Raw genomic sequence first — 26,864 nt, forward strand, 5'->3', positions numbered from 1 at the left:
AGAATGAGACCACATTAAATAGTGTTCCCTTTTAAACTGGAGCCCTATTTTTCTCATACAACTAAGATCAGGGAAGAAGTCAAGTGAAGTGCCCTATGGAAGACAGGTGGTAGCAAAACTAATTACAAACCAGCAGCATTAGAGTAGAAATAGGTTAGACCCAATGGGCTTCTTGGAAAAGAGACATGAAACCTCCAGACTTTCATCCTCTGGACACAGAGCAACTAGCACATATGTGCGAGGGGAACCTTTACCTTTAGAAAATTCTATTACAATTATTTTATTTGAATTAATATATTAATTTTACCTGTCTAACTAATTAGATCAGCATTACATTGAACACCCTTTAAATATGATCATAAATAATTGATTAATTCAACTTTTGTTACCTTTTAATAAATAGTATGAAAATCTAGCTATCCATCATATCTACTGCAATTATGAATTGCTGTTTTTTTCTTATCATCACTGTACTTTTCCTGTTCTTCTTTCCTTCCATCAAGGATCTAACAGTATCAGAAAAACTGCATATTATGTGCCATCTATGGATTAAATGCCTGGCAACTTGGATATTATTGAAGAGATTTAACGGAGTTCATGTTATACAGGCCAAAGCTCCAATGTATCCTAATGAGCCTTTCCTTATATTCTGGAATGCACCTACTACCCAATGTCAGATGCGCTATGAGGTGGATTTAGACCTGAAGATTTTTCACGTCATACCAAATGCCAATGAGTCTTTAAGTGGGTCTGCTGTGACAATATTTTATCCTACCCAGTTGGGGGTCTATCCCCATATTGATGACCATGGGCATTTCCTCAATGGAATTATACCACAAAATGAAAGCCTCAGCAAACATCTCAATAAAACAAGATTGGATATCAAGCGTATGATCCCGCTGAAGACATTTCATGGACTTGGAGTCATTGACTGGGAAAACTGGAGACCCCAGTGGGTTAGAAACTGGGGTAGTAAAAATGTTTACAGAACCAGATCTATTCAATTTGCTAAAGAGTTGCACCCACAATTGTCCGAAGCTGCAATCAAGAAATTAGCTAAGGACGAATATGAAAAAGCTGGGAAGAGTTTCATGAGAGATACACTTTTACTAGCTGAAGAAATGCGACCAGATGGATATTGGGGCTACTATCTGTATCCAGATTGCTATAATTATGATTATAAGAAGCAACCTGATCAATACACAGGCAAATGTCCAAATATTGAAATTTCACGGAATGATGAACTACTTTGGCTATGGAGAGACAGTACTGCCCTTTTCCCTTCTATATATCTTGAAATCATATTGAAATCAAGTGCCAATGCTCTGAAATTTGTTCACCATCGCCTTAAGGAATCAATGCGCATTGCTTCCATGGCTAGGAAAGATTATGCCTTGCCTGTTTTTGTATATGCCAGGCCATTTTATGCATATACCTTTGAACCTTTAACAGAGGTAAGGTATTAGAGTGTATGAATCTCAGAATCAAAGTCTGTTGACAGCTACACTACATATTTATTAAAACTCCATCTGGTTCATACCCATTAACATGCTTTATTTCTCCTCTTGAACAACGGCATAGGAGAAGTCCAACATGGGTAGATTTGTTGCATGTCAGATTCTTCATGTAATCAGGAAACCTGACTGGTTAGAACCTTAATGTTAAAGGATCTTAAGCAGGGGTGAAATGCTACCGGTTAGGACCGATTTGCTGGAACCGGTAGTAAAAAATGCCACCAGTTCAGGCAAACTGGTATTTCCGACGATCAGCTGTGACATGCGATTTACATTAGCTAGAATTGTTGGATTTCCTGCTTTCTAGATAATCTAAATCAGGTGGCACAGCTGATTGTCGGAAATACCATGGATTTCCCACCCCCTCGCTGTTCCACTTATCTTTGCAGGCACACTCAGTAGCAGGCTCTGTCAACCTGCAGTTCACATCATTTTTTACACTTTGCGCCTGTGCAGAAGGTCCTGCACATGCACGGAGATGGCGCGTACGCTCACATTTGTGAACCGGTAGCCAAGGTAAGTTGATTTCACCCCTGATCCTAAGAAAACAGAGTAGGACTATATTACATCATTATCATGGCCATGGGAAAGGAACAGTCAGCAGGTGAAATCCCACATCCCTCAGATGTTCTTTCAATTGTATGTATGTATACGTTGACAATTGGAATGTTACTCTATGATCCAAATCTGAGTATGCATAATGTTCAACCTATTTTCATAATTCAATGTACTATCTTAGGCTTGAATTATACATTGCAAGGCTGATTTTAAATAGTTTATGTCTGTTACACAGCAGCTGAGCCCTGCCTCCCTTCTCCTCTTTTCCTTCTAGCATGTAATATTTTATTTTATTAGCAATAGCCTCCATAGCAATCATTTTAAGAGAGTCCCACTACCACATTTCAAAATTACTAATGCACTTAACAAGATTTTTTTGTAGATACAGTTTCAGCAAAGAATTATAGGCAATTTCTGAACACATCATTGGAATGTAAAGGATTTTTCACCATACTATAAAGTCCACACATTTAGCATATTGTAACTCAGGAGTTTCCTAACTGGCAACTTCCTGGATGAGGAATTCTGGAAGTGCACAAGTCTAAAAGTTGCCAAGTTAGGACAAAGCTGCTCTGATTTAGTAATCTGAAAAAGTGTCATACCTGAGAAACCAGAAAATACATTTTTTCTACTGGGAGTATGCATCATTGTTGATTTTTAGCCAGGCATTTGATAGAGCTATGAAAGAATATTCTTTCCCAGGCTGCTAAATTTGATTTCAGTAGGGCAAAATTGCAGTCTTGTTCTTAAACTGTTTTTATCATAAATACTGCCACCTCCCCCCACCCAAATAAGAGATAGGGGAAATGGCTGCCAATATTTAATTGTTTATTACCAGTGTGTGGTGCTCTATTAAAATATCCCTATTCGTTGCCTTACTTTTCAGGAAGACTTGGTGACTACAATTGGTGAAACAGCGGCCATGGGAGCAGCAGGAATGGTCTTTTGGGGAAGCATGCAATATGCCAGTACTGTTGTAAGTTAGTGTGGGTGAATAAAATGCCCATAAACCATATTCATTGGAATTCTTGAGACCCCCTCCCTTTCTGCCCTTTGTTAGTAATGAATGGACATCTGGATAACATGTTACTTGTGACACCAGTCCTAAACCCTCATCATTTCTCTTGATCAATCAGTTGATTAAAAAGGGTAAAGTTTCTGCCACCCCTCCCAAAAAGTATTCTCAGAGATAAGAGTAATAAACAGGAACAGTCTGTAGTATTTGGAGGAAGGAAAAAGAAGAGACCGTGCTTAAAATAACTCTTTTAACTTATTCAAAAGCACTAGTTTCCCTGTGCTAGTAGTAGTGAAAGACCAATACTCTGCAGTAGAAAAGGCATCGAAGTTATTGCCTGTACTATTATTTTTATGATGAGAATATCCCTATGGCTATTCACACACCAGTATATGTATTGGTAAGACTGCAGTGTGAGGTTATGTCAGTGGTGGGTTGCCAATTTTTTTACTACCAGTTCGGGCGTGCTCCCGCATGTGCTCCCATGCACAGTAGTGTCCAGGCAGGTGGGCAGAGCCTCCCGCCACTGCTACTACTGCTAGAGGGACACCTTTGACCGGGGGGGGGGGTTGATTAAAATTTTTATACGGAGCAACAAAAATGTTCATATAATGCAAAAATAGTATTGTAATTTTTTTTATTTCATCATAATTACAATTTACAAATATAAATTGTAACTCTTGCCAAACATCAACATTTTGATCACGTGACCATAAGGATGCTGCAATGGTCGCTAAGTGTGAAAATGGTCGCTAAGTGTGAAAAATAGTCATCAGTCACTTTTTTCAATGCCATTGTAACTTTGGTCACTATACCACATTTCTTGCCACAGTTCTTAAGTGAATAACTGCAGCTGATAAGTTAGTAACATAAGTGAATCTGGTTTCCCCATTTGACTTTGTCAAAAGGTCACAAAAAGAAATTACATGACCCTAGGACACTGAAACCATCATAAATACGAATCTGTTGCCAAACATCAAAATTTTGATCACATGACCATGAGGATGCTGCAATGATCGCTAAGTGTGAAAATGGTTGCTAAGTGTGAAAAATGGTCATCAGTCACTTTTTTCAATGCCATTGTAACTTTGGTCTCTATACCACCGTTCTTGCCACAGTTCTTAAGTGAATAACTGCAGCTGGTATTTTGTATTTTGGATAGAATATTTTTTTAAATAGTCTAAGACAATTTAAAAAAAGAATCCACACAGAATAAATTGAAGTAAAACATTTCAAACTATTCCACACAGAATAAATTGAAGTAAAATTATTTTTAAAAATTCTATGAACAATATATTTCAAAGTATTGTGCATAGAATTTTTAAAAATGGTTTCACTTGAATTTATTATGGATAGAATCTTTTTTTAAAATAGTCTAAGACAATTTAAAAAAAGAATCCACACAGAATAAAACTATTTTAAAAAATCCTGCACAATAAATAAAATATTATTTTAAAATACATTAAAAAAATAAAAGAAAAAAACCCAGCTCACTTACCAGCAGGCAGTCATTCCAAGTCAATCCAGAATGATGTAGATGTTAATACAAAGAACTGAGAAAATTAAAATGGTGAAATTATTAGTCCCAGGGAAATATTTTTCAAAGAAACTTTGCCACCATTTTTTCCACACAAGCCAACCTCCAACCTCCGTGCCCCTCCCCTCCGAGAAATCCAGGAAGAAACAGTCCTTACTTCTCTGTTGTGACTCAGCAGCAGTCTTCTGTGAGTCTTTTCGGAATGCAAGATTAACAATGCAGCTGGGGCTCGTTAGTGGGGTTTTGGAGATAAAAGGATGGATGCTGCCATGCCCTAGTTGCAGGAGTCAACGTTCCTTCGTGCGTTTCTTGGTTCGTACAACATTGCTTGATCATCAGTCATGGTTTATGTAAGATACGCTTGGATAAGTGCTTTGTGTTTCCTGTAACCCTGATTCAAGAAGATACACTTGGAGAAGTGCTTTGATTTCTGTAACCCTGATTCTTAGAGACTTTGGAAGAAGTGTTTTGCTTTCATTTTGTTCAACGTGTGTTGCCGTAAGAAAGATTTGTTTTCATTCCATTATCTGGTCAGAGACTGTATTTATGTTATTTTTGGGCTCGAAGCCAGTCTGAGCCGAGAACTGATAAAGAAAGTTCCTTTTAAGTTTGTCTGCCTGCCGTTTGTTAAAGAGCCATGAAGGGGGGACAGAACACTTTTCTAGCCAAGTATTTCCTGCAGCTCTATGGTACTGGGTCATCTTTTCTTATAAAAGTAAGTAAAATGGGTGGGTGGGGGGGGGTCCATTTTCTTGCTTTAACATTTTATCTTCAATGAAAGTCCTGAGACATAGAGAGGGATTAGACAGGGTGTCTTTTGTCTTGCCCCGGTTAGGATTTCTTAAGCAAATCCACTGGGCTTTCAACATGAAGCCCGAAAATTGGGACTTTTTAAAAATGCCCCAGGACACGGGACAAATTGTTATAAATCATGACTGTCCTGCTGAAATCGGGACATCTGGTCACCTTAGGCATGTTGCAGACCCTGTCAGTTAAAGAATTCCAGCGGGTGGGGTTTATGAAGAGAGAGTCCTCTGCTATGGCCTCCATCCTGTGGAATATTCTGCCCTCAGAAGTGAGGGAGCCCCCACCCCTCTCCTGACCTTCCAAATAGGAGTTAAAACATGTTTATATGACCTCATGGGGGAGACCAGAGGAACATGCAGCTGTGGGACTGGTTGGTGCCCCAAGACCCTTCCTTTCACCTTTTAAAAAGGGTTTAATCATCCTTGTTTCCTTTTAAATTTTTATTTTTTATATGCTGTTTTTATATTTAAGCATTTTATCATACACTATCCAGAATTCCTCTCTGAGGGACATGGGTGATTCAAAAATGTGATAAATATGTATGCATGTATGTGTGTGTGTGTGTGTGTGTGTGTGTGTGTGTGTGTATGTATGTGTATGAATTTAATGACATGTTTATTTCAATAAGTGGTGTAGGGTTTCCTGCCTAGGCAGGGGTTGGGCTAGAAGATCTCCAAGGTCCCTTCCAACTCTATTATTCGATGAATATGTGCATCTGCACACATCTGTAGCATGATTGTAGCTTTCTACTTTCTCTTTAGCCCAGAGAAATAGATGCGGCTTTCTGGATACAAAAGCTATTTAAATAGCATTAATGAAAGTTAAAGAAAGTTGTAATAAATCCAATTTCAAATAAAGATATAATTAAATGGAGATGGAACTCTTAGTAACTATATCGTATTATATGAATACAAATGTGAGATTAGAAATGAAATCATTCTCTCTGATATTTAAAAATGTGAATTTTTTAATTTCCTTATTCATATCATTACTGAAGACTATGATAGTGCATGTATGAATCAGGTAAGAGTCTGAAGCCATAAATCAGGAATGGGTAATCTTTTTTTTTTACCATTTTTTTTAATTAAACAAACATTACACACAAAAAATAATCATCTTACATTACATCTTGTAGAAAGTGTGTCAATTGGTTATAATTAGCTTTCGTGCATCTTTTCCACAGTCATTACTTACATTCATAGCAAATATCAAAGTTCTTAATGAGTCTTACTTTCAACATATCATAGTTCTCATTTGATTGAAATTGTTTTAGTGTCCTTTTGCCTAGAATAATCCATAGTTAAAAACACAACCACCTAATGGCATTTCATTAATTATTACAGAGTCATCCAATAGCCTTAAACCTTTATAACATATTCTAAACAAAAATTAGTTGACAAAATTTCTAAGCTCTTCTCCCCCCCTCCCGCAATCCCTGTTTACAATTTGTGTCCAGGTTCCTTTTGTTATGGTAGTACATATATATCATTAACTGTATCCCTTATCCTTATCATTCCATTGTTAGTTGTTATAATTAATATTGGTTAACAAAAAATCCTTTACTGTTATATCTATTTTTTTCTAATATATGTATACATGTATATATATATATATATATATATATATATATATATATATATGTATGTATGTATGTATGTATGTATGTATGTATATGTATATGTATATGTATATGTATATGTATATGTATATGTATATGTATATGTATATGTATATGTATATGTATATGTATATGTATATGTATATATGTATACCTTATTGCCCTTATCAATTATTTATTTAACATAACCATCTATAAGTTACTAAACTGCTACTTACTAATTATAAAACTTAAGTTAATTTTTTTGTTATCTACTTTCATATATCCAATAACATTACACATTTATAACATATTCAAAGTAAGAATTAATTAATTAAATTTCTAAACCTTTTTCCCCAAATCATTGTTTGCAATTTATATCCAAATTCCTTATATTAAACCAGTACATATATATGTCATTAACTATAACACTTATAATTTCATTATTATTATTATCATTAATATTTATTAACAACATCATTTATTACTTATATCCAGTTTCCTCACCTACAGCCAACATAGAAATATACCTTGTTACCATTATCAACTATTTATTTAAGCAAGCAATCTAAAGAATTACTAAATTCCTACTTACTAATCATCAAACTTAGCTATTATTATTTTTTCTTATTATCAATTTTCATATATCAACCTGTGTCCTTCCAGAAGGCATGTAGTTTTATTTCTTTTGCCATTTGTGGAGTTAATTTTCTATTTATTTCCTTGGTAAAGTTTTTATGGACATCTCTCTGCACCTTGTTATCTGTTGAATCTCTCAGGTAATCTCGGTGCCCTTTTGCTACTTTAATTGATTTATCTTTGATTGTCAATCCTGTTTCTGATAACATTTTTCTCTTTAAAACCATCATTTTTTCTCTTTTTTCTTCTTTTGTGCCTTGAAATTTGGGGTAGAGCTCTGGACCATTGAATTCCCCCCTCCAAACTCCAATTTTTTCACTTTCAACCATTTTCATTTCAGAAATCAAATCATTAGTTTTCTTATCTTTGTGTTCATTTTTCTCTTCAGTTTTTAGAACTCCATCTCCCTCATTTTTTTCTTATATAAACTCTATCTTCTTGTCAATTCATCAAGTTACCAATAACTTTTGAATTGCATCCCAAATCTTTTGCAAAATTTAAGTTTTCTCTTAGGAAAATTATTCCATGTTCCAAATTGTAAATTACTGCCACTGTAGCTTTAATCTTCCATTTTTTCCCCTTCCTCCAGTGCCAATAGAGCTCTCACGAGACAGCTGTGGTAAACAATTTGTGCCCTTGACTCATCACTTTCAGTTACAGAGCTTTGAAGCATGAAGACAGTGATAGCAAAGGAGAAACAGGAAAAAATGCATGGTTTCAAAAAAAGCTCTAGCCTGTAGCTTTTGAACAGGAAAATTAGTATTTTTTTTCACTTTCTTGTGTTGTCTCAGATTTAGGAGGGACAAAGTTCTTAAATGGAGTTTAATAGCAAATAATAGACAATTTTTATTAGAGTAGAGAGGGAGATTTTAGTCCTTAAGTTGAAAAATAAAGCAGGAAGGAGCCGAAGAAGAAGAACCGGTCCATTCACTTTAAGCAGAGGGGAGACAGAGAGAGAAAATTGCAAGGAGCATTTCAATAGTTATAAAAAGAAAAGCATACTAACCAAAACAAAACAATCAAAATCAGTTCCACTGCTAACTTCTTCTGCTTAAGGATTTAGTTTAGCATAAAAAAGAGATTCTTTTGGGCAGTTTTTTTTTTCAAAACAGAAAGGATTCCACAGATGATCATACTTTCTCTTTCTGTTTCCTTCCGTTCCTTAGCCGTCCCCACTTCATCAGCCTAGACTGTCTTTTGTCACCAGTTTGAAGTCCTTCTCTTGTATCAATCAGAGACTTGTGTTGTCCCTGATATCAGCAAGACGTGGTCTTCCTGTTCACCGTCTCTTCGGGATGGTTTTGGTCCGATTGGACCCCCCAGCGCCAAAAGTATCGGCTGCAGTCTCAGAGAATCGAGACCACACGTCCGTACCATAGGGACATTGGCTCCTCCCAGGAATGGGTAATCTTAACCCATGGGTGTTAGAGGGTTTTTCAAATCCTTTTCTGTATCCTACAGCCTTATGTGAGTACATGGCTAAAATTTATGGTAATATTAAAATATTTTGTGGGTAAGAGAAAAAACAAAATAGACGCTTTAAGACTTGCAGAAACTCAAAACATTCATAAAACCATTGAAAATTTGGGTCGATCTTTTTCATTTAGGTAGATTAACAGATTAATAGGTGGAGGGACACTAGAAAAGATAAAAATGGGAGAAATAGAACTATCCTGAAATTGGGTGCCTGAAATAGTGCGAGATCATGGTCCCCAGAAGCTTCTAGTCTCATGCAAAATGTTTGTAATCTGATCTGCTTAATGACCATGTGATTCACTTAACAACTGCAGTGATTTGCTTAAACATAGTAAAAAAAAATCATACATTTGGGCATGAATCACTTAATAACTATGGAAATTCTGATCCCAGTTGTGGCTGTAAATTGAGGACTACTTCTATATAGTTACTGTCTGACTGTATTTAGGAATTACAGCCTAGAAGGGAAAGATTAACATCTATGATTTTTCTTTGCAACATATGGATATGTATGAAAATGTGCAATCCATGGATTCCATGCATCCATATTGCAATATTATGTAATCTGTGTTCATGTCACTGAAATTTAATGACATCTAATTGAAATTGAAATTAATCTGCCAAACCTATGCAAATCAAAACATACTCAGTCCTACCATTAAAACTCCCAAATTACCCAGGATGCGCAAAACCAGTTATCATTCTACTAGAATCATTGCCTTATAGGTGGCTTCCTATAGTTTAGTGCAGGATTGTCAAATTCAAGGCCAATGGGCTGGATCCGGCCTGCGAGGTTCCAAGATCTGGCCTGTGGGCCTGCCATGGAAACAGCAAAGGACTGGCCCGCAATGCTTCTGCCAGCAAAAATGGCACTTGGGAGGGCAATGACGGCCCTCCCGGGCTCCATTTTCAGCCGCAACTGCCTCCTATCCTTCTGCTAGTGAAAATGGAGCTCAGGAGAGCCATGTACCTCTTGAGCTCTGTTTTCACTGGCAGAGGGCTGGTTGAGGCTGTCGCAGCTGAAAATGCCCCAAGGTCAAACACAATCCTGAGGTGGCCCGCAATGAAATCGAGTTTGACAATCTGGTTTAGCGGCTACAAAAACATATATAAATCCCAGGCTGCAAAATGTTTACAGTTCTGCCTATGTATTTCTTCTTATAAATTTGTATCCCAACAAGTTATCAGATTTTGTCATTTTCTCTTTTTTGTCGAACTTTGAACGAAAGGAGAGAAATGGGGTGGGTAGAATGGATCTTGACTGGGACTACCAGAATCCAGCCACAGACGTTTTCTGTTTTTCGAACTTTGCTTTTCTAATACTTCATTCCAAGGGGGTTAGAGTTTAATAATAGCAAAGTAAGATTAACTTTTCAGGATTGTTATGAATATAACAAAATGTTTTTTTTTAATCTTTCCAACAATTATCAATGGAAGTCTTAAACTAGGAAGAATGCACAATTCTCTGGATATAAGCTCCAGTGAATTCAATTAGACTAATTCCCGTGTAGATACATTTTATATTCTATAGTAATGCATAAATCAATGATCATTCTTTGTTTTATTTTAGGATTCCTGTCAGAAAGTGAAAGATTACATGAATGGTCCATTCGGACATTATATCATTAATGTGACTTTTGCAGCCAAGATTTGCAGCCATGTCCTTTGCAACAAAAAGGGAAGATGTGTTCGTAAACATAGTGATTCAAATGCCTTTTTGCACTTGTTTCCTGAAAGTTTTAGGATCATGGTGCAAGCCAATTCTACAGACAAAAAAGTGATTGTGAAAGGAAAACTGGAGTTGGAGAATTTGCGGTACCTAAGAAGTAAATTTATGTGTCAGTGTTACCAAGGCTGGAAAGGACTATTTTGTGAAGAGCATTATATAAAAGAAGAAAATTAAATATCAGGAAATTAAATGCATTGAAGAGTCTTTTATTTATTCCCAAACAAAACAAAATTGTCACACAGATCACAAGACAAAGAAATCCAATTTTGATTTGAGGGCAATTCTATTAGATCTTCTGAAAACAACTCAGTGGTGGGTGGGATTCAATTTTTTTTAACCACCGGTTCTGTGGGTGTGGATTTGTGGGCATGGTGTGGCTTTGTGGAATGACTTTGTGGGCGTGGCAGGGGAAGGATACTGCAAAATCCCCATTCTTTCCCCATTCTTGGGGGAAGGTTACTGCAAAATCGCCATTCCCTCCCCAATCCACTAACCTGCTTTCCAGCTCTATTCTCCTGTTCAGGGCAACAAAAGAAGATCAGCTGAAATGCTTGGAGGCAGCAGGAGCGAGGCCAGCCTGTTTGCTGGTTCTCCAAACTATAAATTTCCACTACAGGTTCTCCAGAACCTGTCAGAACTGGCTGAATACCACCTCTGGTACAACTTTTAAGTTTCTAAGAAAAGTAAGATGCTGTAATTAAAAATTAAGGGGAAAAAAGAATGCAGATGGTTGTGTAATGTGTTTTGGAAGGAAGGATAGACATGACTGGTTTTCAGAGCCTGGGTCTACCTAATTAAGACTTTTGCTTCCTTTTTTCCTGCACTCTACTTGGAGTGGTCTTTCCTTACATCTAATACTTCTTCAGAGTCTCCAAAACTGAATTTATTCTTGTTACAATTGCAGCCACATTTTTTTGCTTCTATCCTCCTCCCACTCCTCCCCGCCCCCAAATGTTAAAGTATCGTGCTAGATGAAAAGCTCCTGGGATTTGAAAGCTTGCAATCATTTCGTTAATCTTTAGTACTCCAATCCACTCCCGTATTGATTATGAATACCTTATCAGAAGTTATGTGCTAATTAATTCACTAACAGCCAAATTTCAACTTTTGTAGCAATTTCCTTCAGAGTGGGCAAAGGGTACAGGCAAAAATATGGGGGCCTATTTCTGAAAGAAGAGAAGAATGACTGGGTTGTGGGGAAGATAATCAAAATGGTTGCCTTATGCCAGAAAATAAGGTTCTGTTTCTTTCCTTAAACCTTCAATGCCTCTAAGTGGTGATTTCCTTCATAATAGGGTAGGTATTAAAAGAAAAAATCAGTACTTTAAGGTTATGCAACACTTAAAGCACTACTTTGTTCCCTTGACCAATACCTCAAGACCAATCTTTCCCAAAGGCCTCATACTCTAGCTTTGTCCTCTTCAGAAAACCAATGACATCACTAGTTTTGCTATTCAGTTCTTGCAGATCAAGGGATTCCTTGCAGTTTATTTTTAGGTGTTTTCCTGAATACAAAGCAAAGGAAGCTTCTTGTTCAATAGTTAGGTAGTCGACTGTCTCGTATACATTTCAGTTGCAAAATATCTTTCTAATTAATTCAGCGACGTCTCACTTGCCATCTTCAGGCTGGTGTTTTTGGCTTAAAGCGTGGCCGGAGCTGCCGTCTTTCTATAAATCTTGGTGGGGGGTGTGGAGTGCTGGCATTGTTTCAATAAGTGGTTTGATTGGATGTTTATCATGATTGGTAGATTGGTGCTGATTGGTGCTGGCTGTGGGTCTGTTGTTGTTTTGTGTTGTAACAGTCTGGGTGGTGGATGGGGCTCGTTTGTTTACCAGGGCTGGTTTCCAGATGTCTGGTAGGTGGGAGATATCATCAAGTTTATTCATCTTGTGGGGGTGTTTCTCTATTTTGATAGCTTCCATAATTATTCTCTTGTTGAAGTGTTCAGTTTTGGAGATTAATCTGGTTCCTTCAAAATTAATTTCATGTTCTGTAGCTTTAAGGTGCTGAAAAAGGGAAGAAGTTTTTTCTTTTTTTCTGACTGCATTCTTGTGTTCTGCGATGCGAGCATTTATTCTCCTGTTCATTTGCTGATTTTATCTGTGGTGCCTTTGATGTAAGGGGGGAGGGCGATGTCCTGTTCTGTGTCTCAGTTTTTTGGGGAAATCGCCCTTTGGATTAGGTTGGTAATTGTTTTTCTTTGGACTTCGTTGGAGATTTATATGTTTGTGAGAGTGTCTAATTCAGTTTTCAGGTTGTCTTTGTCAGCTAGGCGTTTGGTTCTGGAGATGAGGGTCGTGGCTACAGAGTTGATCTGTGTAGGGTGGTGATGGGATTGTGCATTTAAGTAGCGGTTGGTATGTGTTTTTCTCTGGTAGATGGTGTGCCCTAGGGAGCCATTGGGTTTTTTGTAGATTAGGATGTCCAGAAAGGGAAGTTGGTTGTTTGCTTCTATTTCCATAGTGAATTGTATTTTGGGGTGTAGGCTGTTGCGATGTGTGAGGAAGTTGTCCAGTTTTTCTTTCCCTTGTGGCCAAATCACGAAAGTGTCATCAATCTATCTAAGCCAGAGTCTGGATTTGTGTTCAGATTTATCTAAGGTGTTAGTTTCAAATGTTCCATGTATAAGTTTGTGATGATGGGTGAGAGGGGTGATCCCATGGGTGCTCCTTCTATCCCTTTGTATCTTTGTCCATTATGGATGAAGTATGTGTTGGTTAGGCAGTGATGGTCAGGTCCAGGATGTGTTTAGGGAGGTTGTGTTTGTTCTGGATAGTTGTCAAGGCTTCTTTTATAGGCACTTGGGTGAAGAGGGAGATGACATCGAAACTCATGAGTAGGTTGCTGGGTTGTAGGTTTTGTTTCTTTATTGTTTCTATGAAATGGAGTGAGTTTTGTATGTGTGAGGTGATGGATTCTGCGTAGGGTTGGAATTGTTTGGCGAGGAATTTGGCAAGATTCTGTAGAGGTGAGCCTGTGGAGCTGACTATGGGTCTGATTGGTGTTCCTTCTTTGTGTATCTTGGGGAGGCCATAGAGTTTGGGGCATCTGGAAGATTTCTCTCTGGGGATGATTCTTTGCTGGCTCTCTTCACTGATGGGAGAGGCTTTTATTTTGGATTTGGTGGTTTTTTCCAGGTAGGTAGTGGGGTCTGTGTTTAGAGGTTTGTAAGTGGGATCTTGGAGAAGGTTGGATAGTTTGGCTTATAGTCAGACGTGTTCATCACCACTGTGGTGTCACCGTTGTCTGCTGGGAGAATGATTATGTTGTTGTCTCAGGTTGGTGAGTGCTTCTTGTTCTTCTTGCTGTAAGTTGCTTCTGGGTAGATTACTGGAGCAAAGGACGTTGGTGACTGCAAGTCTGTTTTTATTGGCTTCATCTGGGTTGATTTTGGTGAGTGTAGCTTCAACTCCGCATATGATGTCTTCAGTGGGGATGCCTTTAGGGGTGACTGCAAAGTTGAATCCTCTGGAAAGGACATTGATTTCAGCTGTGGTGAGGGTTCTGTCTGATATGTTGTGTGCTGTTTGTTTCATGAGTTGCTGTGGAGGGGGTTGGGCTTCTGTTGTTTTTCTAGTCTGTGGAGTTTGTTGGTGTGTTTGTCTGTCTTGTAGGAGGTTTCTGTTTCAGCTCTCCAGAGAGCTAGTTGTTTAGATTTGTCCCAAAGTGCTGGGTGGATTTTGTTGCTGAGTTTGAGGTGAAGAGTGAGTAAGTCTCGGTTGGTTTGGTCTAGTAGGAATCTTTTCCTGTGGAGTTCATTTCTGATTAGGACTAATTCAGTTCTTTTCAGGATCCTTTTGGTGGCTGAGGTTTTAGAATGGAATTTTAGTTGGAAGCATGTGGGGATCAGGCTTTTGTCTCAGCAGTTGTGTAGGAATGTGAGGTCACATAAGATGGTGGCTCTTCGGACTTCAAGTTTCTCATAGGTGAGCAGGAAGCTTTCCTCCCCGTAGAGGTAAGATATTTATTTTTGTAGATTTTCACGGGTATAGGTATGCTGGTCTTGTTGTATTCGGGTCTTTTCTCATGTAAGATTGAGATTATCTTGGCAACATTTCAGTGAGGTCTCACTAGCCATCTTCAGGCTGAGTTTTGGGCTTAGAAGCGTGGTCGGAGCTGCCTTCTTTCTTTAAATCTTAGTGGAGTGTGTGTGGAGTGCTGGCTTTGTTTCAGTAAGTGGAATGATTGGTTGTGTGGTTGTATCATGATTGGTAGATTGGTGCTGATTGGTGCTGGCTGTGTGTCCATTATTGTGTTGTAATGGCCTGGGTGGTGGGTGGGGCTCATTTGTTGACTAGGGCTGGTTTCCAGATGTCTGGTAGGTGGGAGGTATCGTCATGTTTATTCATGTTGTAGGGGTGTTTCTCTATTTTGATAGCTTCCATAATTATTCTCTTGTTGAAGTGTTCACTTTTGGAGATTAACCTGGTTCCTTCAAAATTAATTTCATGTCCTGTAGCTTTAAGGTGCTGGAAAAGGGAGGATTTTTTTCTTTTTTTCTTGCTGTGTTCTTGTGTTCTGCGCTGCATGCATTTATTCTCCTGTTCATTTGTCCTATGTATGTTGCAGGACAGATTTTGCATGGTATTTTGTAGACCCTTAGGTTTTCTAGCTGGATTTTGTCTTTGGGGGTTTCTTAAGATGTTGGCTATTTTAATAGCTATATTAATTAAATGGCTTAATTAAATATATTAAATGTATTAATCTCCAATGGATTCCAAAGAAAAACAATTACCAAACTAATCCAAAGGGAGACTCCCCCCAAAAACCAAGTCACAGAACAGGACAACCGCATCGCCCTCCTCCCTTACATCAAAGGCACCACAGATAAAATCAGCAAAATTCTCCACAAACACAATATCAAGTCAGCCTTCAACACTGTCCCAAAAATAGCCAACATCTTAAGAAACCCCAAAGACAAAATCCAGTTAGAAAACCAAGTAGTCTACGAAATACCATGCAAAATCTGCCCTGCAACATACATAGGACAAATGAACAGGAGAATAAATGCAAGCATCACAAAACACAAGAACGCATCTCTCTCTCTCTCTCTCTCTCTCTCTCTCTCTCTCTCTCTCTCTCTCTCTCGATGATAGATAGATAGATAGATAGATAGATAGATAGATAGATAGATATATTCAGTACAATTAGTGGGTGTGTGGGTGATTTAAGTATATACACGTAGGTTGCTTGTCAATATCTTTTACAGGCATTTGGTATTCTGTACTCTATCTTGAACAATACACACATTCCCTTACTAATTTTTTTATGATGTAAAGATTTTTCTGGGTGCTGTAATTGTTAATTTTTGAAGGAGATGGATTGATTCATTGAATCATTCATTCATTCATAAACTATTTTAGCAATTGACTCCAAATAATGTATGTAAGACATAGGACAGAAGAGTTAAACTGGTGGTCCACAGACCAAATGCGTCACATGGAGGCCACCCCTACCCCAGCTCTGCAAAGGGAAAAATGTCATGATACGTCATGTGACAGCAATTCCATTGCTTCTCAAGGATCTTGTTAAAGACACCGTGCGAGAATTATGCATGGAAAAGAAATTAGTTTCAGTTTAGGCAAATGTCCAGCGTCTTGACAGTTACTCCCGAGCCTGGTCTACAATGGACTCAGTTCCATGAAAAAGGGGTTCAGTCTTTTTACATTATTAAATATTTTTTGTTTTGCATTTATATATTTGAACCATTACTTAGATATAAACTTGCATGTTGCATCGGTCACCAAAATAATTGTTAACAACTTTCATAGGAGGATTCATAACAAGGAAATGACAAAAGCCAAAAGTATATCACCACTCTTCATCATGATTACTTCCCAGTGTGTTAGATGTTATATTTAATGTTATCACATTTCCACATTAGTCTTTTAAAATGATCATTTATTAGAAGAGCGAGGCAAACTTTCGAGTTTTGCTCATGATATACATCTATCTTCGGCATATATCTAATCAATAGGATATGTTTTACTAAAATAACTTTTGCTAATTCAAATAATAATGCTGGAAGAATTTATGAGCAGTACACCTTTTGCTAATTCTTTTTTGTTATCTGATTTTTTCTTATTTGAGGATGTTCTAAACAAGTATGGACATATATTTTAATTCATAGCCGACATTTTTAAAGGAATATATTCTTTGTGTTTTTGTACCTCCACGAATAAAATCAGAGGGTCTAAAAATCTCTATGTGTTTAAATAATTAAAGAAATTAACATCATCCAGATAACCATATATATGAACAATTGAGAACTTTCATGATTTTGGAGAGTTAGTGTAAAACTTATAACAAATTCTGTTATGGTCTCTTGCTCTCTCTCTTTTTTGTATGCATTTCATAAGCTTTCATATAACAGATTTGCCAAAAACCTTCTGTTGTATTATTGCATTCAAGCATCTTTTCTTTAGTTGTTTTTATGAGCAGCCATACCTGCTGTTTTGCCTTCTGTGAACAAACTTTTATATGCTTGGCATTTATGTATTTCATTCATAGCAATGTCTGATATTTTTTTCTTGTTTCTTACCAAATGTACTAAGAGATACACAATGTCTTTGTTTTAAATCAGGAGTGCACCATCTGTAGCTCTCCAAATATTGTAAACTGAAACGTAGGAAAGGAAAGCCAAGAACAGTTTCCCACAATTATAGTCTCTCAGGTTACAGCGAATTGAGATCAGGACTGCATGACTAAGGTGACCAGATTTTCAGATTGGTAAAGAGGGACACCATTGACAGGGGTGGGGGGGACTTGATTAAAAAAATTATATTTTGTCAAAAGGTCACCACAGGACACTGAAACCAGCATAAATACGAATCTGTTGCCAAACAAAATTTTGATCACGTGACCATGAGGATGCTGCAACAGTCACTAAAAAATGGTCATCAGTCACTTTTTTGAATGCCATTGTAACTTTGGTCACTAAATGTTTTCCCCCTCCTCGAGACACCTCACTTCTTCCTCCATTCCTCTTGCTTATCTACCTTCACCTTATCCGTTTTCTGCTCTTTCCCTCTATTCCTTCCTTTCTCCTTCCATCCTCTCTTCGTTCCTCACTCACTCCCTTCCTCCTTTTCTCTTCCTTCCTCCTTCCATTCTTTCAACTTCCTTTCTTTTGCTTATCTACCTTCTCTGTGTTTCTGCTCTTTCCATTTCTCTCTTCCTCTTCACTTCTGTTCCTTCCTCCTTCCATCCTTTCACCTTCCCTCCTTCCTATTTCTTCCTTCTTCCTTCCTTCTACCTATCTACCTTCACCTACTCTGTCTTTCTGCTCTTTCCCTGTTTTTCCCTTTCCTCCCTCCCTCCACTCTTTCCTTTCTAGTTCCATCTTTTCTTCTTTCCTCTCTCCCTCCCTTTTTCTTTCTTCCTTTCTTCCTCCTTCCTCTTGCCTATCAACTTCATCCTCTTTGTCTTTCTGCTCTTTCCCTCTCTTCCCTCTCTACCCCTTTTCTTCCTACCTCCTTCCCTCTTTTCTCCCCCCTTCTTCTTTTTCTTCCTTTCTTCTTCCATCTTCCTCCTTCTCCTTCCATTCTTTCTCCTTCCATCCATCTTTTCTCCTTCCATCTTCTCCCCCCTCCCTTCTTCTTTTCCTTCCCCCCTCCCTCCTTTCTTCCTCTCCTTCCCACTCCTTGCAACTGGTGGCGGCGAAATCATAGTGATCGAAGGGTTTGATGGCTGGCACAATTAAGGTCTTCTTCATCTCCTTGACCTCCGCAGCGTCCTCCATTTTCCTCCCCTCCCCTCCCCCTACAAGGGATCTACATGGCTCTCCTGCTGGAGGAAGCCGCGCGCGGGGGAAACGGGCATCTGTCAAAACCCAAAATCCCGTCTCAGTGTGGCTGCGGCAGAATCAGCAAGCGTGGGGGCGATGCTTCACCGGGAGTGACCGCTCTTTCCCTGCTGCATAGGGATGTGGGGAAAGGGCTCAGGTGCCCCCTTTTCTCTTCCCCCGCGCGGCTCCCTCCGGCCGGAGAGCCATGTAGATCCCTTGTAGGGGGAGGGGAGGGAGGGGAGGGGAAGAGGCTACGTGGGTGGGAGAGGGGAGGAAAATGGGGGATGCTGCGGAGGTCAAGGAGATGAAGAAGACCTTCATTGTGCCAGCCATCAAACCCTTCGATCACTATGATTTCGCCGCCGCCAGTTGCAAGGAGTGGGAAGGAGAGGAAGGAAGGAGGGAGGGGGGAAGGAAAAGAAGAAGGGATCTACATGGCTCTCCGGCCGGAGGGAGCTGCACGGGGGGGGGGAAATGGGCATCTGTCAAAACCCTGAATCCCATCTCGGCCTCGGTGTGGCTGCGGCAGAAGCAGCGAGCTTTCCCCGCTGCATAGGGATGTGGGAAAAGGGCTCGGGCATGCGGGGGGGGGGAAACGGGCATCTGTCAAAACCCCAAATCCCATCTCAGCCTCAGTGTGGCTGCGGCAGAAGCAGCGAGCACGGGGCGACGCTTCACCGGGAGCGACCTCTCTTTCCCCGCTGCATAGGGATGTGGGGAAAGGGCTCGGGCGCCCCCTTTTCTCTCCCCCCTTCTTTCCTTCTCTCTCCTCAGGCGCTTTGTCTCGGTGCCCCAACGCCGGGCATGGAATAGCGCGAAATAAGGGCCACTTCGGAAGGTTCCTCCGGCAGATCGTCTTCCCCACACCGCCCTCACTCTGGGAAAGGAGCAGCGCTCCGGCGAGCCCCGAGAGATTCCCCCGTTCTCTCTCTCTCTCGCTCTCCCGACCCTTCCAAGCCGAGGCGGCAGGGGCGGGAAGAGGAGTCCGAGGGGGAGGGAGGGAGGAAGGGGAGGTGGCAGCGGCAGCTGGGCGATGGCCAGCAGCAGCCGAAGTGGGGGGAGGGAGAGCGAGGTTTTGGCGAGGCAGCCGCGGGAAGGACTGAGGGAGGAGGAGAGGACGGGGCTGCTTGGGAACGGAGAGGACCCGGGCGCGAAGGGAAAGAGCAGCACGCACCCAACCGCCGCCGCCGCCTCCACTTCGGAAGGTTCCTCTGGCGGATCGTCTTCCCCACACCGCCCTCACTCTGGGAAAGGAGCAGCGCTCCGGGGAGCCCCGAGAGATTCCCCCATTCTCTCTCTCTCTCTCGCTCTCCCGGCCCTTCCAAGCAGAGGCGGCAGGGGCGGGAAGAGGAGTTTGAGGGGGAGGGAGGGAGGAAGGAGTGGCAGCGGCAGCTGGGTGATGGTGGGATGGTGGGAAGCGAGGTGCCACCAGCAGTGGGAAGCAACCATGAGTCAAAAGAAGGGAAGCGACCACGAGTGAAAGAAGGCGGCGGGGGGACCCGCAGCTCGGTGGGCGTCTCCTCGCGGGACGGAATCTCTCTCTCTCTCTCTCTCTCTCGCTGCCACCCCATCCTGTGACTGCCACCATGGACGGGGAGGAGGAGGAGGTGGAGGAAGAAGAGAGGAGGAAGAGGGACGAATCCTTTTGAGAGGGGATGGGCGCGACCTGGGAGACACAGGGAAACTCTGCAAAGGGGGAGAAGGAGAGGAGGGCCGTCTCCTCCCCCCAGCACCTCCCGATTCCCACCAGTAACGTTACTCACCAGTTAAGCAGCAAGCAAAAGACGAAATGAAATGGAGCGTGCTAAGCTAAGCGGACTCCAGCCAATCAGTGAACTGGCTGGGATGGAAAATTTTAAGCACGCCGCGTGCTTAAAGTTTTCCATCCCAGCCAGCTCACTGATTGGCTGGAGTCCAGGCCAATCAGTCAGCGGCAGGCTGGGCTGGCTTAGATTTTTAGTGTAGAACGGAACAAGCGAGCGAGCTAGCAGCTGATGGGCAGGGGAGCCAGCGAGCTGCAAGTGCCAAAATAAAGCGGGGTTTTTTGAGAATGGCCCAGGACACGGGAAAAATTATGGGAAGGCGTGCCTGTCCCACCAGATGCGGGACGTCTGGTCACCTTATGCATGACTTACTCATGTTCTGCATGAAATTCAAAATAAGTTCAGAATCATTTTGAAGATGAAATCTGTACCACTATAAGAGAGAGAGGGAGGGGGAGAGGGAGAGGGGGAGGGAGGGAGAGAGGGAGAGAGGGAGGGGGAGATGGGAGGAGGGAGGGAGGGAGAGACATGAATTATAGTACAAATGATCCTTACAGTTTCTCATTGTGTTTAGTTCATGATTATTAGGAAGCAAATACCGGATCCAATAGAAAATGAATCAAGGGTAAAGAGATGGATGGATGGATGGATGGATGGAACCTCTTTGTGTCCCAAGTCCCAAAGCATTGTCCTTCAGTAATTGCAGGAAATTAATGACACTTTTCTTAAAACTGCTGGTTTTCAGAGTCTTCAGAGTCTCATACATAGCAGCGTTCTTCAGAAAACTGTTCACCTTGGCATTGTAGTTGTCTGTGTTCAGGATAACTGCATTTTTCTTTATCAGCTGTAGCTGGCAAGATAGTGATGTTCAGGTCACTTCCTATGATGTCACCTCTTTACTTGAACAGTGAATTCTTGAACTCTGAGGCTGAAAGGGGGTGTTTTGGCTCTGGCAAGGGCTGCAGGTACCTTCATCATCCTTAATTCCTCTGCCTCTGGTTCTGCCAGTTTGTTGTTCCTGATGGCTGATTCTGTAACTATTGGTAACTATTCTGGTGTCACCGCAAAAGCCAGTCCTTGGGATAAAACATTATTTTCTGTTGGAGTAAACTCTCTGTCAGACAGATTTTTCACCCTTCAGTTAATTCTCTGAGATATGTTCCTGTTCTCTCCCATCTGGGTTGGGTCTTCTGTTTTGTGTGTTTTTCATGTCTAAACTAGAAAACTTGCTTTTCTGTTGTTCTTTGCTCTTGAGTTGTGCTAGTTGTGCATTCTTTGTAAATTCTTTTTTTCCCCCGTGTAAAATGTGTTTTTTATTTTCCATTTTTCATTTTCATACAGTCACATATATACTGTGCATAACCGGGGCCATACAACATTAAACAATAAACACAGCAATTCCTCTTGTCAACAATACCCCCCAAAATAGAAACCCAATATACCTCTTCGACCTTCCATACACCTCTTTCTTTCGCCCCCTCCAACTTTCCATCTTCCCTCCATCATTCCCCTCTACCCTACTTCCCCTCCCCCTCTACCACTCCTCTCTCCCAGTCCACTCCCTCCCTTCCTTCTCACCCTCCCTCCAATCATTCTTTGTAAATTCTGTGACTTCCTCCAGTACATCTGTCGGTAGAAGTGATTTAAGTTCTTGGAGTCTGTGTTCCACTCTCTCTTCCAAAAACTCAATGGTAAAATCAATCTGCCTTATTTTTTTCATTGAGAAGCTGGAGCTGTGCTTTCTGCAGGATATTTTCTGCATTGTGTCCTTTCATTATTGATACAGGATTTGGGGGATAACTTTGTGTTGTCTACATCTCAAATTGAGGTACAAATGGTTCCTGTAGTCTGCAGGTTTTCTAGAAATCTGTTTGTTCTCCCACACAATTCAAAGGATGTTCATTGTAAAGTGAACGGCTAAATGCCTATGGAGATTTTCAGTCATCCAGTTCATGGTTGTCCCAAAGGTGTTTTTCAAAAGGCAACTGAACTTTCTTGGTTTTTTTTCCTTGTAAACATTTCACTTCTCATCCAAGAAGCTTCTTAAGTTTTGACTGAATGGTAGGAAATAGAAGGATTTATATTCTTTGATTCTGCCAACCTAGCAGTTCAAAAGCATGTAAAAATGCAAGTAGAAAAATAGGAACCACCTGTGGTGGGAAGGTAACAGCATTCTGTACACCTTCGGCATTTAGTCATGCCGGCCACATGACTACATAGATGTCTTCAGACAGCGCTAGCTCTTCAGCTTTGAAAGGGGGAGGAGCACTGCCCCCTAGAGTCAGGAATGAATAGCACATATGTGCAAGGGGAACCTTTATCTTTATATTCTTTGAAGTCATCTGGTCATTAGCATTCTGAAAGTCAGTTGTTAGTGTCCTTGAGTGTCCTTGAGGCCACCTGGGGATTTATTTATGCCTTCAGGGTTACCTGAATCACAATACAAATGGATGTGGAAGTTATTGGGACTTCTGAAAGGACTGTGTTGTAGACAGGAGACAGGGGGTGCTGTTCAATTTTAACATAGATGGCTTCTTTGATCCCTCTTTCAAACTAATCCCTCTTCTCTGTCCAAAATGTGGACTTTGTGGTTTTTTTTAAAAAAAAGATCTATCTCTGTTGTAGAAAAGCCAATTTAAAGACAGATACAGGATGGATGGATGGATGGATGGATGGATGGATGGATGGATGGATAGATAGATAGATAGATAGATAGATAGATAGATAGATAGATAGATAGATAGATAGATTATAGAACTAAAATTACACAGCTTGCTTCTATTTTTTCCAAGCTGTGGTTCCCTGTTTCAACAATGTCTTGAGAACATAAAAAGGCATATATCCCAGTCTTGTCAGTCTGTTCCTTCAAAAACTGAAAGTTGACCAGTTTCATTCACTGAATTTGACAAAGTCTCAAAAATGAAAAAAAAATGGAGAAATATCATGTAATCTTTCAACTCTACTTGGAAGTATGTCCAAGGAGCTCAGTTGGATTCACTTTTGAGAAGAAGTGCTTAGGACCTGTCTGTATGAGTCTAGCACATAACAACAGTATTGCAATGAATATACTAAGGTAGTAATGGCTAGTTTAAACCAAGGCATTTACGTGGGACTCACTTCAGTTAAATAGAGATTTAGCACAAACTTCCAGTTTTGCTTGTTGCCCTGAGTCACCTCTATAATGACATGTTTTCTGGAAAGCAGACCAAAACGTTTTGACATTCTGCTTTTCGCTGCATGGAATAACTTGCATACTGATGGCACACTGGAAGGTAATCATAATTATATTTTTTCTCATCTAAAATGTTATGTTCATTCTTTTTGGAAGAAACTGAAATGTCTTGACATTTATGGTATTTATTTTGTTTGCCTAATATAACTTCAGTGCCAACTGCTGACATATAAACTGCTGGATGAACTAAATTAATTTGACTATGTGAAGATAAGCAATGACTGCCATTTCTTGGTAATGCATAATTAATCCAAATATTTCTTTAGAATTGCAACATAAATGCAATTTATTCTTTATGAGGGATTATATTCTTAAATCCTAGGGGCATTTCAACAGAATTACAAAAGGCTTTTCCATGTTAATGCATCTTGCAAAGTGTACACCTCCTGCCCCATGAATTAGACATTCAAATTAGATATACTCTTGTGGACTAATATTCTTTTTTAGTAAGCAATATCTTTTAAATTCTGCTTTAGAAAGAATATTAGATAATTTCAAAACCAGTAAATTGCAACCTTAGAAAGTACATTTTCCCTGTACATGATATTTGTGATTTGTCATGAAAAATTTACAAATGGAAACAACATTAAAATGTTGAATTAAAACTATCTGCTCAACAGGAATAGTTTCTAATTTGGGCTTTCAGCCAATTGTTTCTTCTCATTAGAAATTCTATTTTCCTCTCTCCACACTTTCCATTTTTCTTTCTTAAAGTTCTATGGCTACCCACTGTGGTAAATTCTCATTAGTCCTTATTTTGTCTTGCCTCATTAGATTTTTCTATTTGTGTTTCTACACATTTTGAAAGATACATCCTCCCACACCCGCATTTCACCATTGCCTCATTTTGGCTCCATTCTGATTGGTCCTCCTAACCTGAAATCATTATTAGACAAAATGATTAATTCTTCTATATAAATAATTCAACTGTTTAGAGGTGGGGAATGAAATACTATATCACTAGTATACAACTTATAATTTAATGGCAAATTAAATTCAGAACATTAACGCATATTCAAATTGTGACTGATATTTTATCTGTGTTTCCTCTGAACAAATTACAAGGGAAATTCCTTACTCAGGATATATTCCTGCATTCTAATTTTTCTAATTTTGCTATAAGTATATTCAGAACTATAAATAGCGCTGTAATCATCCCATAAGTACATGGCTTCCAAAAATTATTCAGAGATGGATTTCTTTGATATTTCAATTATTACTTTATCATGCTACCTTCTGCTGCGGGAAGGGTTTTTTTTTTAAAAAAAAATCTGCCTTATCTTCACAACCTTTTAAGGAATAATATGCTGAGATTAAATTTGCCTAGGATGAAGGATACCTATGACAATTGGGAAATTATTTCAGGCTAAATCTTTGTTTTTGAATCAGACAACACAGCAATGATGCCACTTTAATCATAAACCAGATGGATGATGCTTACCTTTTGTTCTGCAATAAGATAATGAATTCCCCTTTCCTCGTTGCTTTTTAATATTTTAATAATGGCACAAACTTATCTAGGGGTAGATTCCCCTGTTACAATGCTCTTTTATTGAAATAGGCACAGTACTGGTGTCCCTGTGGAAAGATAGAAGGTTTTTGGAGAAGGTCAAGATAGCAGTCATGGTTTTCTGCAAGAAGTATCTACAGTATTTTTCACTGGAAAAAGTACTGACAATTTCTCATGACATTGCTGTCCCTTCCCATTGACCAGACAGGCACTGTGACCAATTTTGGGGTGATTTGTTTTCCATGGTGCCATGCTTTGGCGTTCATTTTTGTAGCGGAGAAGCTCACTTTCTCTTTTTCTCCAGATCCTTTTCTCTAGCCTCAGGATGCAAAAACAGGTCAATTGAGTAGATGTAAATGTTGTAATCACTGCATGGAATTAGTGAAACGGTGTGTATAACACAGTTAAATCTGTTATGGGCATGGGGCCCAACAACACGGTATAATCTAATTTAAATCCAACAAGCCCTGTTGCTGGAAAATGTTTTTTTTTAGATTGTAATCTTAAATAAAGCTTTTGATACTTTGCTACCATCTTTGCAGTCCAAATCTGACTGTACCAGTCTTAAGCACTACAAAACGTTCAATATTATTTATTCATCATTGTAAATATCACTAATTCAATAATTTTAGTAATAATTTGGTCAAATGTGAGACACAAATTCTTCCAGAAAGGAGCTATGGGGATAATAGATATTGTATAAAACACAGAGGTGAAATTTTATTAGAATATTTCAGATTTAGCCAAATTATATTTTCTAGGTTGCGTATGAAACTGTTAAAAGTAAAAATAAACCAATTGCAACGGTTTTTTAAAAATTTCTTTTGAAGTGCAGGCTAATAAGCAGAAATACATAAATTAGATTCTATAAACTTCCATGATTTAATGCTGTATTTGATTTAGAATAACAATCAAACTCAAAGAGTAATTATTTTGATATGAATTAGCCAGCTTGATGTAGTAGTGAAAGCATCAGGCTAGAAACTGAGAGACTATGACTTGCTTGCCTTAGGCACAAAGCCAGCTGGGTGATCTTGGGCCAGCTTAAGCCAGCCACTCTTAGCCCTAGGAAGGAAGCAATGGCAAACCACTTTTGAAAATTGTGCCAAGAAAAATGGTGGAACTACTCCAGGGGCGAAGACTTCCTTGAAGGAATAAAGTATTAAAACTAAAGTTTAAAGTAAATAAACAAAGTTGTAGAGATAGATATCTATTATATCTCTGAGTTCTGTCTTTCCTACCTTGCCTATATGTATGGAAGGAAACACTTGACTCACAGATCATCTCTAATCTAGGTCTGGACATATCTGTTAGTCAAATCTCATCTGACATTAATTATTCTCAACTTTCATACAACTCTAGTGAACTAGAATGTGTTTTCTTTTTAACTTAGCATCATATGTGAGCTAAGCCATTATAATTTGCAAGCTTTGGTTTATTGATTCATGTTATACATAAACCAAGCCATTACAACTTCTTTAACAAACCTTAGTTACAATGGTACAGTGCATGTGCAACCTATATTTTTTTGACTTAGAGTTGACTTGTTCCTAAATTAATATCTTTATGAAGCTGCAACATAGTTGAAATAAAAAAAGGGATGGGGGAAGAGGATTTTATCATATAATTTCAGAGTACTGAATCATTATACTTTTTTTGTTTGAATTGTCATTTTCCTTTAAATATTACTTGTATTGAAG

General features: G+C 39.4%; 1 protein-coding gene across 1 annotated transcript; it reads left to right on the top strand.

The window, feature by feature from the left end:
• The first annotated feature begins 533 nt into the window (after window positions 1-533).
• LOC116511680 (hyaluronidase-like) lies at window positions 534-22,343 on the top strand. The gene is made up of 5 exons (XM_032221850.1): window positions 534-1,454; window positions 2,959-3,048; window positions 10,714-11,043; window positions 14,222-14,275; window positions 22,209-22,343. The coding sequence occupies exons 1-5, from the start codon at window positions 534-536 to the stop codon at window positions 22,341-22,343; spliced, it is 1,530 nt and encodes a 509-aa protein (XP_032077741.1).
• The last annotated feature ends 4,521 nt before the right edge of the window (window positions 22,344-26,864 follow it).

The sequence above is a fragment of the Thamnophis elegans genome, chromosome 7 (genome assembly GCF_009769535.1).
Source record: "Thamnophis elegans isolate rThaEle1 chromosome 7, rThaEle1.pri, whole genome shotgun sequence".
Taxonomy (NCBI): domain Eukaryota; kingdom Metazoa; phylum Chordata; class Lepidosauria; order Squamata; family Colubridae; genus Thamnophis; species Thamnophis elegans.